Source organism: Diceros bicornis, chromosome 38 (assembly GCF_020826845.1).
Source record: "Diceros bicornis minor isolate mBicDic1 chromosome 38, mDicBic1.mat.cur, whole genome shotgun sequence".
Classification (NCBI taxonomy): domain Eukaryota; kingdom Metazoa; phylum Chordata; class Mammalia; order Perissodactyla; family Rhinocerotidae; genus Diceros; species Diceros bicornis.
Genome location: NC_080777.1, coordinates 16,232,934 through 16,246,722, shown reverse-complemented (window position 1 = coordinate 16,246,722; position 13,789 = coordinate 16,232,934). Strand labels below are relative to the sequence as shown.

General features: G+C 36.4%; 1 protein-coding gene across 2 annotated transcripts in view; it reads right to left on the bottom strand.

Moving 5' to 3' along the window:
- The window catches only part of ESRRG (estrogen related receptor gamma), a 222,775-nt gene that overhangs the window by 57,569 nt on the left and 151,417 nt on the right, over nucleotides 1-13,789 (bottom strand). For both annotated transcript variants that reach the window (XM_058533697.1, XM_058533698.1), the window contains 2 exons: nucleotides 8,453-8,563; nucleotides 4,690-4,851 (listed from right to left, as the gene is read on the bottom strand). In XM_058533697.1, coding sequence (XP_058389680.1) covers nucleotides 4,690-4,851; nucleotides 8,453-8,563 — 273 coding nt within the window. The remainder of the gene's footprint in view (nucleotides 1-4,689; nucleotides 4,852-8,452; nucleotides 8,564-13,789) is intronic.

The window sequence follows — 13,789 nt, the reverse complement described above, 5'->3', positions numbered from 1 at the left end:
CTTTGTGTTACAAAATAGAAATATAATCTTACACTAATTATTCTCACCACTTTTTTTTGTGCTTTTGCACACATCGTAATCACTTAATGGTGTTTAAGATAAGTAATGTGCATTTAAAAAAGGAAAAACCTCTACAACTTTGGTTGGGTGATGCTATAATCTTAAAAATTGATCTCTACATAAAATAAATTCAAACAATAAATATATCTTTAAACAGTATCATCAGCAATAAATGTTCAAAATATTCTTGGGTATTCTCCCACAAAATTTATATCCTAATTTAGAAATAGTTAATCTATGTACTTTAGAGATTTCTGTCATTTCTAGAAAAGTCTATACTTCTGTTAAGAAAAATATAAAAAGCCAACTCAATCAGCAATTTTTGATACATTATTCTAACTAAATGCTTTTGCAAAAAATCTGCCAGTGTAAATGGAAAATATTGGTTTTTATACTTTAGATTTCTGGTGAATAACTTACATAAAGACTGTTTTATCACATTATCTTCCTAGTGTGGTTTTCTTTTAGAGCTTAATATTTTCTGCTTTCACTTGTGTGTAGGAAAATTGTTTTTTTCCTGCTTGATGTTATTACAGTAGACATGATTTTAAAAATGTGACTAAGAGGCCCCAAACTTCAGCAGAGTCCTCCTTTTTAGTAATTGTTTAATTTCTCATGTTAAAAATAAGCAAGCCTACCTGAAAAGTTGCCATATTTAATAAAGGAAAAAGTTTTCTAAAATGCATTCATCCCCTTAATTGTTCAAATACCTTTCTGTTCTTTTAAAGTAAACTGTCTGGCGAGATCCATAAATATATTTAAGCCACTTATATAGGTCAGCTAATGTGGGGTATGCTTTTTAAAGCATCCTCTAACTAAGCATCTTCTGCATTTTGCTAACGAAGTTACAGTACATAATAATATTTTAATCAACTGCGAAGAACAATAATAGATCTGACGGCTGGGCTGATAATCGTCTTATCACACCCTGTGAAACCTAGCTCTAATATTTGACGGAGCCTCCATTACTTGGCAGCCCATTCTAAAAAAGGCCAACAATGGGGAGAGAATGAAGTGCAGTGTGCAGTACCTCCATATCTACATAAAAGAGATTAGAGGCGACAGCGTTCCATTTTACAGCTCAATCATATTGTGTTAGCATGCGCTTATCCGAGCGCAGACGAAATTGAAAGAGAAATAAAAAAGAGTCAGGCAGATAGGAACCAGAAAAGCGAGGCATGAGCAATTTCCAAGGATATAAAAGGATGCTAATGGCGGGGCCCTGTCATTCTTAAAAAGGGCTATTAGGGCACCATCATCTGTTCTTGTGCCCTCATGCTCCTCCAACTAAAGTCAAGCATTTTCTAAAGACCTTGTGATCTTTTCTCTTCTATAGATAAAGTCTGGTCATGTTTCATAACAACACGCTTTTCCATTTATATGATTTATTTAAGTAAGTCAACTAATTCTATTTACTGATTAAAAAAAAACCCACTCCATATGTATTTTTCTTCAATATTTTCTTTTGTTGAATTCTTTACTTTTTTATGTAGCAAAAGCAAGGATACAAAAGTACATTCCCAGCAGAGCAGAAAGGCTACTGATCTTATCTTAGATGTTAAATTTAATTTTAAAAAAGTGTGTGTGTCTGTGTGTGTGTGTCTGTGTGTGTTATGACACAAACTGAGAACAGCATAAAGAGAGCCAAGCCTGGAATTTTAGTATATTTAAAAAAAGATTTCACTTTAATTTTAACATAAGTGTTACAAAAACAAAAAGTTTTGAAGTTAAGACTCAGACAGCCAAAATTTCAGTTCGGATTTGGCTTTTATTTCAGCTCTGACCCCAGTTATCAGGACTGGGTCCCCTTATCAAGAATACGATTTTACTTTTATCAAGGCAGAAATGTGACTTTTATCTTTACATTCTTTTTGTCTTTACCCTCCTAAACCAACTCCACATTGCTGCTGTGTCCAACCTCCCTGAACCCAGGTGTACCAGCACTCTGATATAAGAGCATCCTCTCCTACCTCAAAATGCTGGATGGCCCACTCATTGTTCAAAAGTTAGAAAGAATTTCAGTTTATTCTGGTTTTGCTAATCCCTTTCTGAAAAGCCAAGATACTCCTTGCAATCATTCAAAACACCCTCAGGGTATCACAAAAACCGGAGTTGTGAATCATCACCCCACAGTGACCTCCTGTGGCATTTGCTATGGGGAGAAAATAACGTCAGTGCCCACCAATTCTAAGCCTCAGCTTAAGACTGAACACATAATCGTATAGTAATTGTTTCCACCACTGGAAATGCTGTTACTCATAGTTATTTAAAGTTACTGTCTTCACAAAAGTCACTAGAGCCCCTTTACTGTGACAAGTTCCTTTGTAAGCTGACATTTCTACTCAGATGCACAACTGGACCCACAAATTTATCATTCACTTTTCCTTACCAGAGAACATGGGAAGGAGCTGTTGACTTTTATTGGTCCTTATTATGGAATATCCGTACAATATCAAAATATGGTTTTAACAAATCCCTGTATTCAGGGAGAACTTGGGCAGAGTTCTCTGAAATAATGTGTGGTTTGCAATCATAGTGACATAGCTTTTCATGCTGTTGTTATTAATAACAATAACACTATCATCATCATTATTTTGAAATAGTTCTTTCAAGCGCAATCAACTGGGACATTAAAATATCCCGATTCTACGCCAGGAAGCAATGCTAAATATATGCTTTGAAGGCACTGGAAGGCATTTGTGAACTTGAGCTAGCATTTTTATCTCTCTCTACCTCAAATCTCCCTATCTTAGAATTAAAGATAATAATACCTGATTCCTGGGTTAGAACAATGGTTCTCAATTGGGGAGGAGGGGGCACAATTTTGCTCCCCAGGGGACATCTGGCAATGTCTGAAGACATCTTTGTTTGTCACAACTCGAGTGCTAGTGGGTTGAAGCCAAGAATGCTGCTAAACATCCTACTATGAACAGTATGGCCCCCCACAAGAAAAGGTAATTTGGTTCCAAATACCAATAGTGTCAAGGCTGAGAAACCCTGGGTTAGAATAACAATATTTCAAATATGTGAGTACATATATGTATATGTGTGTGTACACGTATGTATATATAATGTATATGTACACGTGTGTGTATATATATATAATGATAAAATATATAAATATAAATGGTATAATATATATTGATGATCTAAAAAAAAAGTCTCTGGACACTTCAACAAATGTTAGCTTTGTTTCTTTCTGCTCTAAAACCCTTCATAACACTTTCCTTCCAAATAAGTTTCCATATATCCTTTAAGCAAATTCTGGCTGTTCCCACTGCCACAATTCCCAAAGGTCTTAACACCTTTTAGCATATCCTATTGTGTCTTTTTTGCTTCTTCTAAAAGTCATCTAGGTGTGATTACAATCGAAATGCAACATCAACTATCCATCTGATCAAATTCTCACCCTTCTATTACATGCAGTAGCCCTTGTGTAGGTATCTTCTACAGAACACACTCAAGCTCACCTATTTAACGAGTTTTGACTTAATTTAGGGTGCTTTATTAGCAAACAGTGTAAGACAAAGTAGCTGGTATAATACAGAGTGATGTTTAAATTAGTTTACAATTTGCTTGGCCTCATCTAGAACTGCGCCGAACCAAGCCATTCAGAAATGTCAGCTGTGTTCCTAACCACTGTAACAAATTGTCGCCTGCACGCTGCACACCTAATGACTTCAAATTAGCTTCACTGCGATATCGCCTGACAGTTCGTTACGACTGTTAGCAACATGGCTGGCGTATCATGACCAATAAATTGGTTTCAGTGTGGGCTGGGAAAGGGACTTCCATCAATTTGATTAAAGAAATTACTGTAGCATTCAAAGCATAAAGACAAACTAGTTTAAGGAGACAGAAATAAGTTAACTGTACCAGAAAAACACTGCTCATCCCTCCAAAACTTGTTTACAAACTATTTGAAGATCAAAGTTCAAACAAACACACAAAAAATAATTCAAGTGGACTATTAAAATTCTCAAAACTTGTGATTGGGTGTGTGTTTACTGATGCTACAGGATGGGTCAAGAAAAAATAAAGTGATAGGAGATTTAAAAATACTACTTTTAAGTAAGCAAAGGAGAAAACTTATGATGTTAATTTAACATTTATTTTCATAACTTATGTGTAAATTCGTGGTAAATATCTAACTGTAAACCAAAGCAAAGCTTGTGACTATGAACAGCAATTCAGTATAAATAGCCACCAGGAACAACAAAATGAGTGACTCTTAAAAGGAGAAAAGGTACATTAGATTACTGCTGACAAAAAGATTTTTTAAAGTGAAAAGAAAAACTAGAAGTATTTCCTTAGGAGAAAGCTCAGAATTTTAAATATTTAAAAGTAATGTTTTTAAAAGTTCTATTCTCTTTATCTTATGTTGGCAATAGTACCTTCATATATGAAAAAATAATGGACAAGAGTTCAAGACGGTACAGACATAAAAAGGTTTATGACTCTATTAGGATTAGGAAAGGTCTAAATTAAGTGAGATAAAAACAAATGTAAAGGTTAAAAAAAATCTTAATGAGAAAATTTTGAATTTGCCTACATCTACATCTACAACCTAGGGAATTAATTGCAATCTTTTCTTTTTCATTTTTTTTTTTTTCTTTTCAGAAAATGTACCTGGAATATGCTTCGCCCATCCAATGATAACCACCAGCTCTCGGTCGGCCAAGTCACACAGTGTAGTGAGGGCTTTGATGTCACTGTCGGGGACGGTAGGGTCGGGCATGGCATAGATCTTCTCCGGTTCAGCCACCAACAAATGTGACACAATCTTGTTATCTGCAGGATCAGACCAGAGCACTGCAAAATCACTAGTAGCATCATCCCTCTTTTACAAACCCTAAAGTGTGTTGCGTTTTTCATGATTCAAATCGCCAACAATAAACCCCAAATATTCTGTTTACGGTTCAATATATGTATATTAAACAATGTCCAGGAAAACGCACAGCAAGAACAAAGCTGCTGAATTTGTAATGGAATGTATTCCTTTCTTCTTCTTCTTTCAAATTTTTTATAGCAAATAGATAATGAAATTTTTTATAGCAAATAGATAAGAGAAGTTAGATGCTTTCTGGGTTTGCTCTTTGATTCTTAAGCAGGATTTGGGGAAACAGATTAAACAGTATACAACAGCTTTAAAATAAAAATCCACAGCAAACCATTGAAATATAGAATATAATGTGGGAGGCAAAGAACTACTAATGCCTACAGTCATAATGGTCATGAAAGTCATTAATTGTCTTAATTCCTTTAAAGAAGGGCAAAGGTCAGAGCCCTTCTGCCTGGGTGAATTACTGACTATATAACTCTATCTCTGTGGGATGCATTAAATAGGGATTTCTTTCCTTTCTCCCCCTCCCCACACACCCAGCCAATCTTCCCAATATAGCCAATATCAGCTTGCAGAAAAATACTCCTACTTAAACGTTACAGTATTTTGTCTTCAGAGTGTCTAATTCTTTAATCCTCTCTTTTCATCTGTTGTCTTTAGTTTCTCTGGTTCAGATTTATCTGTCTGAAATTTGTGATATATGTTTTTAAAATCCTTCATGAAATAAACACTAGAGGCAAATGGAAAGCATCACATCAAATGTGTTTTATGGCTCAGGGGCATGTGAGAGTTTATGGAAGGGTTGTAAAGCCTTGCTAACAGAATGATTTTTCTTGTTGGCCCTATTTTCCATTTCTACGTGGAGATTTAGATTTTATACTTTCTTCTAAGTGAGGAGATGCAAACGGGTAGGAATAAACCCAAACATTTCAATGTTCTATGTACTATTACTCTAGAAAATTAGGGCATTAAATGGGATTTTTGTGAGCAAAGGAAAAGTTTTCTCTGCATTTACTGGATCATTTTCCTTTCACAGTAAGTTTTTCACTTTTTAAGCCAAATTGGCAAGATTTCATTTACTTAGAACTGAAAATATAGCATTCTTTTAGTCTCCTTTAATGAAATAACAAGCAGGCTTATCCATACCATAATTAGCGATTTTGCTGACATATTTTAAAATTTCATTATTATGGCTGCCACATAAATTCTATTTATTGCAAATAATCAACAGATAACCATTCATATTGGCAGTAATATTCAATTATCATCCAATTAAAATGCAGATTTGGGAGGAAATATTCCCAAATATCATACTTTCTAGAAAAACATTTAAAGTTAAATAGAGATTCTTTTTTTGATTTGCAGGATTTGCAAAGAATGACATTTATTTCCTGTATATGCTATAGAAACAACACCCCGTATTTTTAGTTACGCTTGGAAAAGTTTCAACTTTCATTGCTCTGACAATGCAACAACACCTGTCAGCAACCACTAGATTCTCAGGATTAGAAGAAAATGCAACAATAAAGGGCACAAAAATGTAACCGAAGGAAATCTTGATTCTAGTTCTTTTAGTACAAGGAAAATGTTACCTGTTACCCAAGTCAATGGATACTTGACTGGAGGGTCAGAGAAATTTGGTTGAAGCTTAGAAATTCCCGTCACTCAGAAAATGGAATTGCCGGCAGCACTGTATCTAGGTAAATCTTATTTAATGTTTCCCTAATTAGAATCAATAGAACCCACTTTTCATTCTTGGGCTTTCGTAATACACAAACAATCAGTCAGGGCCCAGAAATCTCCCCCAGCCACTTTCTCAGCAAAGCCCGTGTTCAGTCTCTTGACACTTATCTGACAGGATCTGAAAATTAAGTTTTATAAATGTTTGTTACAAAAACACACTAATTGGATGGACTAAGCGAAATTAACACAGAGGCCTTGAGATAGTGAGTAATGATTTATTAGGGGCCCTCTTTAGCTCAGACAAATGGGGCTCACTGAAATTGCTGTAATCTTCTTAAAGGTACTCGACAAGCCACTTCCCAATTTCTCAGGTTCATGCAGAAAACCACAGACGTTCCTCATTCATGTGGACTTACAAACGGGCTGGTGCTCATCTCTCTCTCAGTAGAGGAAATTCTCAACGGTTTCAGTCAATGTTTGTATAAAACAAATGAGAAATGGGCAGTCTGTATATTATTGAATCCAGGCAAGCTAAACCTCTAATGAAATTAAGCATTAGTGTTTATTGCATTTTATTGTATTATCAGAAAGTTTTTTATTATAATGTGCAAAATCTGCTTAATGCAGTCCTAGATTGTATCCACAGAAGCCAAACAGCTTATGCAGGCTGAGAAGATGCCAGATTGGACAATTGAAGGCATAATCAACATAATGTTTTTTGGAAAGGCAAAAGGAAACTATGCCATATGTTCACTTAAGCTTTAATTTTATGTAAAACTGGTTGTTTTTCCTTTGACATAGCGAAAATGTCCTTTCGTTTACAGTTCAGGGTCTGTTTTATTGATTTAACAGATGCCCATATGCTCACATGTATGATGCACAGCAGTGACCCCTCCTGGAGAATCTGAATTAGGAGAGGACACTTTTTCTCGTCCCTTGAAAGCCGATCAAAAACTACCCGCATCTTTTCTAGAACTGCTATAGATGCGACTTCCTCTGATGAGAGCTGGTTGTGTCTTCTGAGACAAAGACAGCTAACTGTGAGAAGTGTTTCCACCAAAGTAATTCTAGCGCCTAATATGAACTCTATGCGTCAACATCCTAAAATGCTAGCTCTGTTGCACTACAGCTATGAACTGATTTTTCAGAAAATGGGATACAGTTATTGCCTCAATCTATACTCCAGCTCTTTTTAGTTAATGACCAAGAGAATGGGGCTTGCATTTTAGCAATGTACCCATCATCCTTTCAAATTGCAACCTGGCATTATAAAACCACGGGCTCTTTAAAAACAATTCGTAATGCCCATAAGGGCATCTGAGATGGAACCACCAACCTATGCTTGTTATTAGTAGGGCCCATTCTTGTTTTAATCTATTGCTGGCTAGTGTGTTAACCTTCTATCGCTCCAAATTAATGAGGCTCCTAATGTATTTTCATTGGGAGGTTGAGCAGTCAAACTCATTTAGTTAGTGAAAACTACAAAAATCACTTTCTTGTGAAATCTGAAACTAACAGCTCCAATGAACTAATGATAGCAGTATGATCCATTTTATGTACCTCTGAAAATAAAGATAACCAGTAAATGTAAAATTCATACTATATAAGCTGTGCCTTAATATGTTCATGCTTCCACAGAATGACTAGGCGAAAAAAGGTAGGACGGAGGAAATCATAGAAAAAAAAAAGATAATTAGCTGAGTTGCTTTGCTCCTCAAAGGCAATCCCTGGGAAAATAGCCATGTCCCCCCATTAAAGATAAGTCTTCTTGGAGTCAGTAGGGATGGGCATGCCAAAACTGATATACATAGAGCCAACTGGGAGGATTTCGTGTGCTGGAAAGCCAGATATATCTGCTGTACTTACATGGCTTTTTGGCTGGCTGAACCAGCTGAGGGTTCAGGTATGGGCTGTTCTCCGCATCTATTCTGCGCTTGTACTTCTGCCGACCTCCACGTACTCTGTCAAGACGCACCCCTGTGGGCAAAGACAGGCACTGGCTTACTGTTGAGGTAGCTATCTTTGAGACCAACCAAACACATAGAGAGTATCATCCACGGGTGCTATGGAGACAGAGTGTTGAATGCAGAATGGTCCAGGGGGATTAGAGGAATGTGAAAAAGTGGTGGTTAAACCAAGATTGCGGGTGGTTGGAAACCAAATCTGGCAGAGGATGACAAACCTGAAAGACATTTTATGCAAGGCCATCGAAGTCATATTTACACATCAAAGAAAAGGCACACTTCCATGTGAATTAATACAAAGAAATTGTTATTCGGTACTAGTGAAGTTTCTCAAATTAAAGACAGTAGCAATAAAAAGTATCCTCTTTATCAGTCCTCCTTGAAAGCTCATTGTGTAGGATCAAGTAGACCAGCAGACCCAGAGAGCTATGGAATCCTTCCTGGTCTACCAGAGGTCTCCATATAGACCCCTGGAAATTGAATTGAATTGAAAGCACCTACATGTTGTGGAGAGCCAAAATTACACGACGCAAGACCAGATGCAAGGGTGGCTCCATATTATAATGTCAACATGTCTCAGAAAAAGAAAGTTATTTACATTTGGCATACATTTGTATTTTCTTTCAAATGAGAGAAAACTGAGAGTAGATTTGGACTGAACACAGGATAGAAAGAGGAGCGTCCCCCCAAATTCAGAAAGCTAGGATGTCAAAGGAGGGATATGTTAGTAGGGCAGAGCTTAAGGGTGAAGCTAGAAAGTAGGCCAAAGTAGACTGGCATTTAGTAAAACTTTTTCCCAAAGAGTGATGGGTTGGGGGAGTTTTTGTTGGAGTGGATTTATAAGATTAAGGAAAGAGGCAAAAGGGAAAGAAAGGGAATAAAAATAAAGACATATTTCATTTATATGGCAGAGTGGTGGGGAAGAGCTTGTTAATAACCTGGTTTCTGGGCTGTAATTATAACTTTTAGGACAGGACCATATAAATCTTTATCAAATAAAAAGATTACTTGGGAGTAAAAGGAGGTAAGGGGATCTTTTTGTGGTATTAGGCTGTACCTTAATTGATAAAACAGTGTAACATTATCCATTAATAATTTCAGCCAAGTAATTCATTGTCTATATTTTGGCATTTCTCAAATTGTTTAGAAAACAGATTTGGCTTAACAGCATCATCAGAATTATTATTTTACTGAAGGGCCTCTCAGAGCGTTTAATATGCAAACAGCCTCTATAAAACTCTCAGAGGGAGATATAGCCTATGCAATGTTTTGCAAACCAATTTAACCAAGGGTACTGTTTTTGGAATATTTATTAATAACATGTGAAACATCCGAGTTGTGGGTTATCTGAGTTATACAAAACAGTTTGGGAAGGGCTGGTATATCTCTATGTGAATCCTGAAGGTGAATATATATAGTCAAAAATTAAGGATTATTACTGATTCATGAGATAAAGAAAAACACAATTATTCATATTATCTTAATAATACTACTTTAAGAGTTGATTGGGCCAGACCTGGTGGCCTCGTGGTTAAGTTTGGTGTGCTTTGCTTTGGTGGCCCAGGTTCGGTTCCTCGGCACGGACCTACACCACTTGTCTGTCAGTGGCCATGCTGTGGCGGTGGCTCACATACAAAAAGAGGAAGACTGGCAACAGATGTTAGCTCAGAGCAGAAAAAAAAAGAGTTGATTATCTTTTCGTGAAACACACATACACTTGGTTCTAGATAAAGCCCGACACGTCATACTGAAACATCAGAGCAGATTTTAAATGAAATCAGGAGACAATTTCAAGAGTAATTAAGTAGGTTTAAATAAACAAATATCAAAAAGCAAAGGGATTAGGTACAGTGTCTAAGTATTCACTGAAAATAATGGTGTGTGTGAGTCACAAAGAATCTATCTTTCCTAAGTGCTTCTTTTAAAGCACTCTCTGCCTACAGTAGAGTTCTGTGCCTCTGTTCATCTAATTCCTAGTGTGGGTGTGCGTGTGTGTGTGTGTGTGTGTGAGGAAGATTAGCCCTGAGCTAACACCTGTTGCCAATCTTTCTCTTTTTTGCTGAGGAATATTGGCGCTGGGGTAACATCTGTGCCCATCTTCCTCTACTTTATATGGGATGCCTGCCACAGCATAGCATGATAAGTGGTGCATAGGTCCACACCCAGGATCCCAACCTGTGAACCCCGGGTCACTAGAAGCAGAGTGCAAGAACTTAACCACTACGCCACCAGGCCAGCCCCTCTAATGTTCTATTTTTAATGTGTCTATATTTACTAAAGTTTAACACTTTCTCCTTCTTTCCTCTATTATCATATTTTATCTTTTTTCATTTCTTCCTCTTCAAAACTTTCGCCAAGATATTTTTCCAGTTTATATAAGGTGGTCTCATTTTATCTGGTCATCTAAGATACATTCAAACCTGTTTCATTAGAAGAGTTTTTAAAATTCAAAATCATCATCTAAGATACATTCAAACCTGTTTCATTAGAATAGTTTTTAAAATTCAAAATCACATTAGAAAATTAAAAGCATATATGATACTAGTTGTATCCTAACATGTTTTTCATCCAACTCCAACCCAATGAGAACAATAAGCTGATATGATTAGAGGTGTGAAGAGAAGACAGGGAAAAACAAATGAGGATAAAGACAGACATTGTCAGGTTAAAGAAGGATGGAATATTTTTGGACATCTCTAAAATTGTTAGACCCAAGAAAGCTTATAGAATAAAACTTGATTAGGTTTTTGAACTCCTAAATTTGCTTTTGGTGTCGTCAGGGAATGCATTCACCATTAGCAATATATTCCCATATCCCCCAATATTGAACAATATACTACGTATTTTCCAATACAGAAGTCAGAGCTGGTGAGTTTCTGACAATGGATTTTTCCCATCACAAAGGCCTATGGAAGAGGATCGTGGCTCAAAGACCTCAGTCAAGGTTCTGGATGGAAATAATTCTGACACAGTCATATCACACTAACGCTACCAATCAGCTTAGCCAACTAGGTCAAGTCTATGGGAAAAGTGCAACACTGAAAATTAGCTATTACACATCATGAAGAAAAAATACACTCTTCATTGACAGAATTTTTATGTATTACATGTTATTTTTTATATTTGTAGAGACAGATTCTTAAGTATTATCAAGTAATTTCATTACTATGCCTTTCCTTTCAACTTTGAACTCTGACTTACAGAAATATTCATATTAGTTTCTACATGCTCTGCCAAAATTTAAGAGAGTGTTCTCACTCTTACATTCATTCTCTCTCTCTCCTTTTCTCTCTCTCTCTCTCTCTCCTACCTCCCTTCCTGTGTGTGGGTATCTATCTCACCTTTCTCATGCATCCATATGTACCATCTATCCATCCATCCCTCCATCCATCCATCCATCCACGTATCTGTCCAATTTCTAAACGTTCAAGAACTTTTTACACGAGCCATGGTTTTATACTTTCTTTATTTCCTAAAACAACGATCAGTTAGACAAAGCATTCTTTTATGATTTGTAATTTTATATATATCATACTCAGTAGATTACTGTAGAGGAAAAAAATTAGATATTGATACTCCTAAAAAAAGGCTCAGATTATGTAATTTCATAGTAAAAATTGACAGAGAGTCAATAGGCAGAAAAGCATTCCTGCCAAGTTTGGATAACAAGTAATGGTAAAAATTTCTAGAGTCAATATATTTTAAAAGATCTTACTGACTCATATATGTGAAACTTTCATTCCCATTTCAGGGGGTCAAAAGTAGGCAAATATCAACAATTTCACTTACTTCCAACCAAGTAGAAAACAATGCTACTGCTTTTAACCTCTTTCCAAAATCTGAAAAGTCTGCTTTTTACGCATCTTCTAGTGGGACGATGATGATGACGATGATGATGACGATGATGATGATGATGATGATGATGATGATGATGATGATGATGATTTAGTTTAGCTGACTTCATAATCGGTGAAATGTTTAAACCCAAGTCCTAGTAACACATCTGCAACAACTTCTACATCATACTAAAATTATTCATCAATTTATTCAGTTCTATTGGGGGAAAAACACCACTCAGTAAAACTAGGTTTTTTTTTTTCCAGGACAATCACATAACACACCGATACACAGTGACATAGCCCTAAAAGTTAAACCAGCCCCAAATATGTCTTCACATATGTGGACACAGCCTCTTTATTTGTGCATCTTTGAAAACAAACAGGTTTATTTATATTCATCATATACAACATATGCACTGATATTTTGATAATGTTATTTTAAGTGGTCTGATAAAACAATACTATACAGATATCATTAAGCTATCTGTATATTTTCAGCATATTTCTATTTTTAAAGGTTTTCTATAAAAATATGTTTTAAAAATTAAAGACATTAATACAATTAAAACACCAGTAAGGGAAGGATGAGAGCAGGCCAAACGTCGGATTATGACCAGCACCTCTCATAATTGTAAGAAAAGTAGATGGAAAACAAATTCCGCATAACTGGGATACTATACTTCTTCTTAGTTAGGATGCTAACTTCATAGAGATAAAAGGTAGATAGCAAAGAACAGAAATATTTAATCAAAAAGTAATGGGCCAGTGGTTAAGTTAAGCATGCTCTACTTCCGTGGGCCAAATTCGGTTCCCAGGTGCAGACCTACACCACTCATCTGTAAGTGGCCATCATGTGGCAGCGGCTCATATACAAAAAGAGGAAGATTGGCATCAGATGTTAGCTCAGTGCGAATCTTCCTCAGCAAAAAATGCTACTGAAGTTTAAATTAAAATACTGTAAATCAAATGTAATGAATGAAGATTCTAACTCTGTTGCACTTGCCTAGGACATAGATTTAAACCACAATTTCACATTAGTAGGAGAGCAATGAGCAACACGCAAATGATAGGTTGAGCTAAAAAATAAATACATATCCATAAAAAAATGAAGAGGGCTCAGAGAAAAATGAAAAGCTAATAAAAATCACCAAATAAAGGGGCTGGCCCAGTGGCGCAAGTGGTTAAGTGCGCGCGCTCTGCTGCGGTGCCCCGGGGGTTCACCAGCTCAGATCCCAGGAGCGCACCGACGCACTGCTTGTCAAGCCATGCTGTGGCGGCATCCCATATAAAGTGGAGGAAGATGGGCATGGATATTAGCCCAGGGCCAGTCTTCCTCAGCAAAAAAAAAAAAAAAAAAAAGAGGAAGATTGGCAGATGTTAGCTCAGGGCTGATCTTCCTC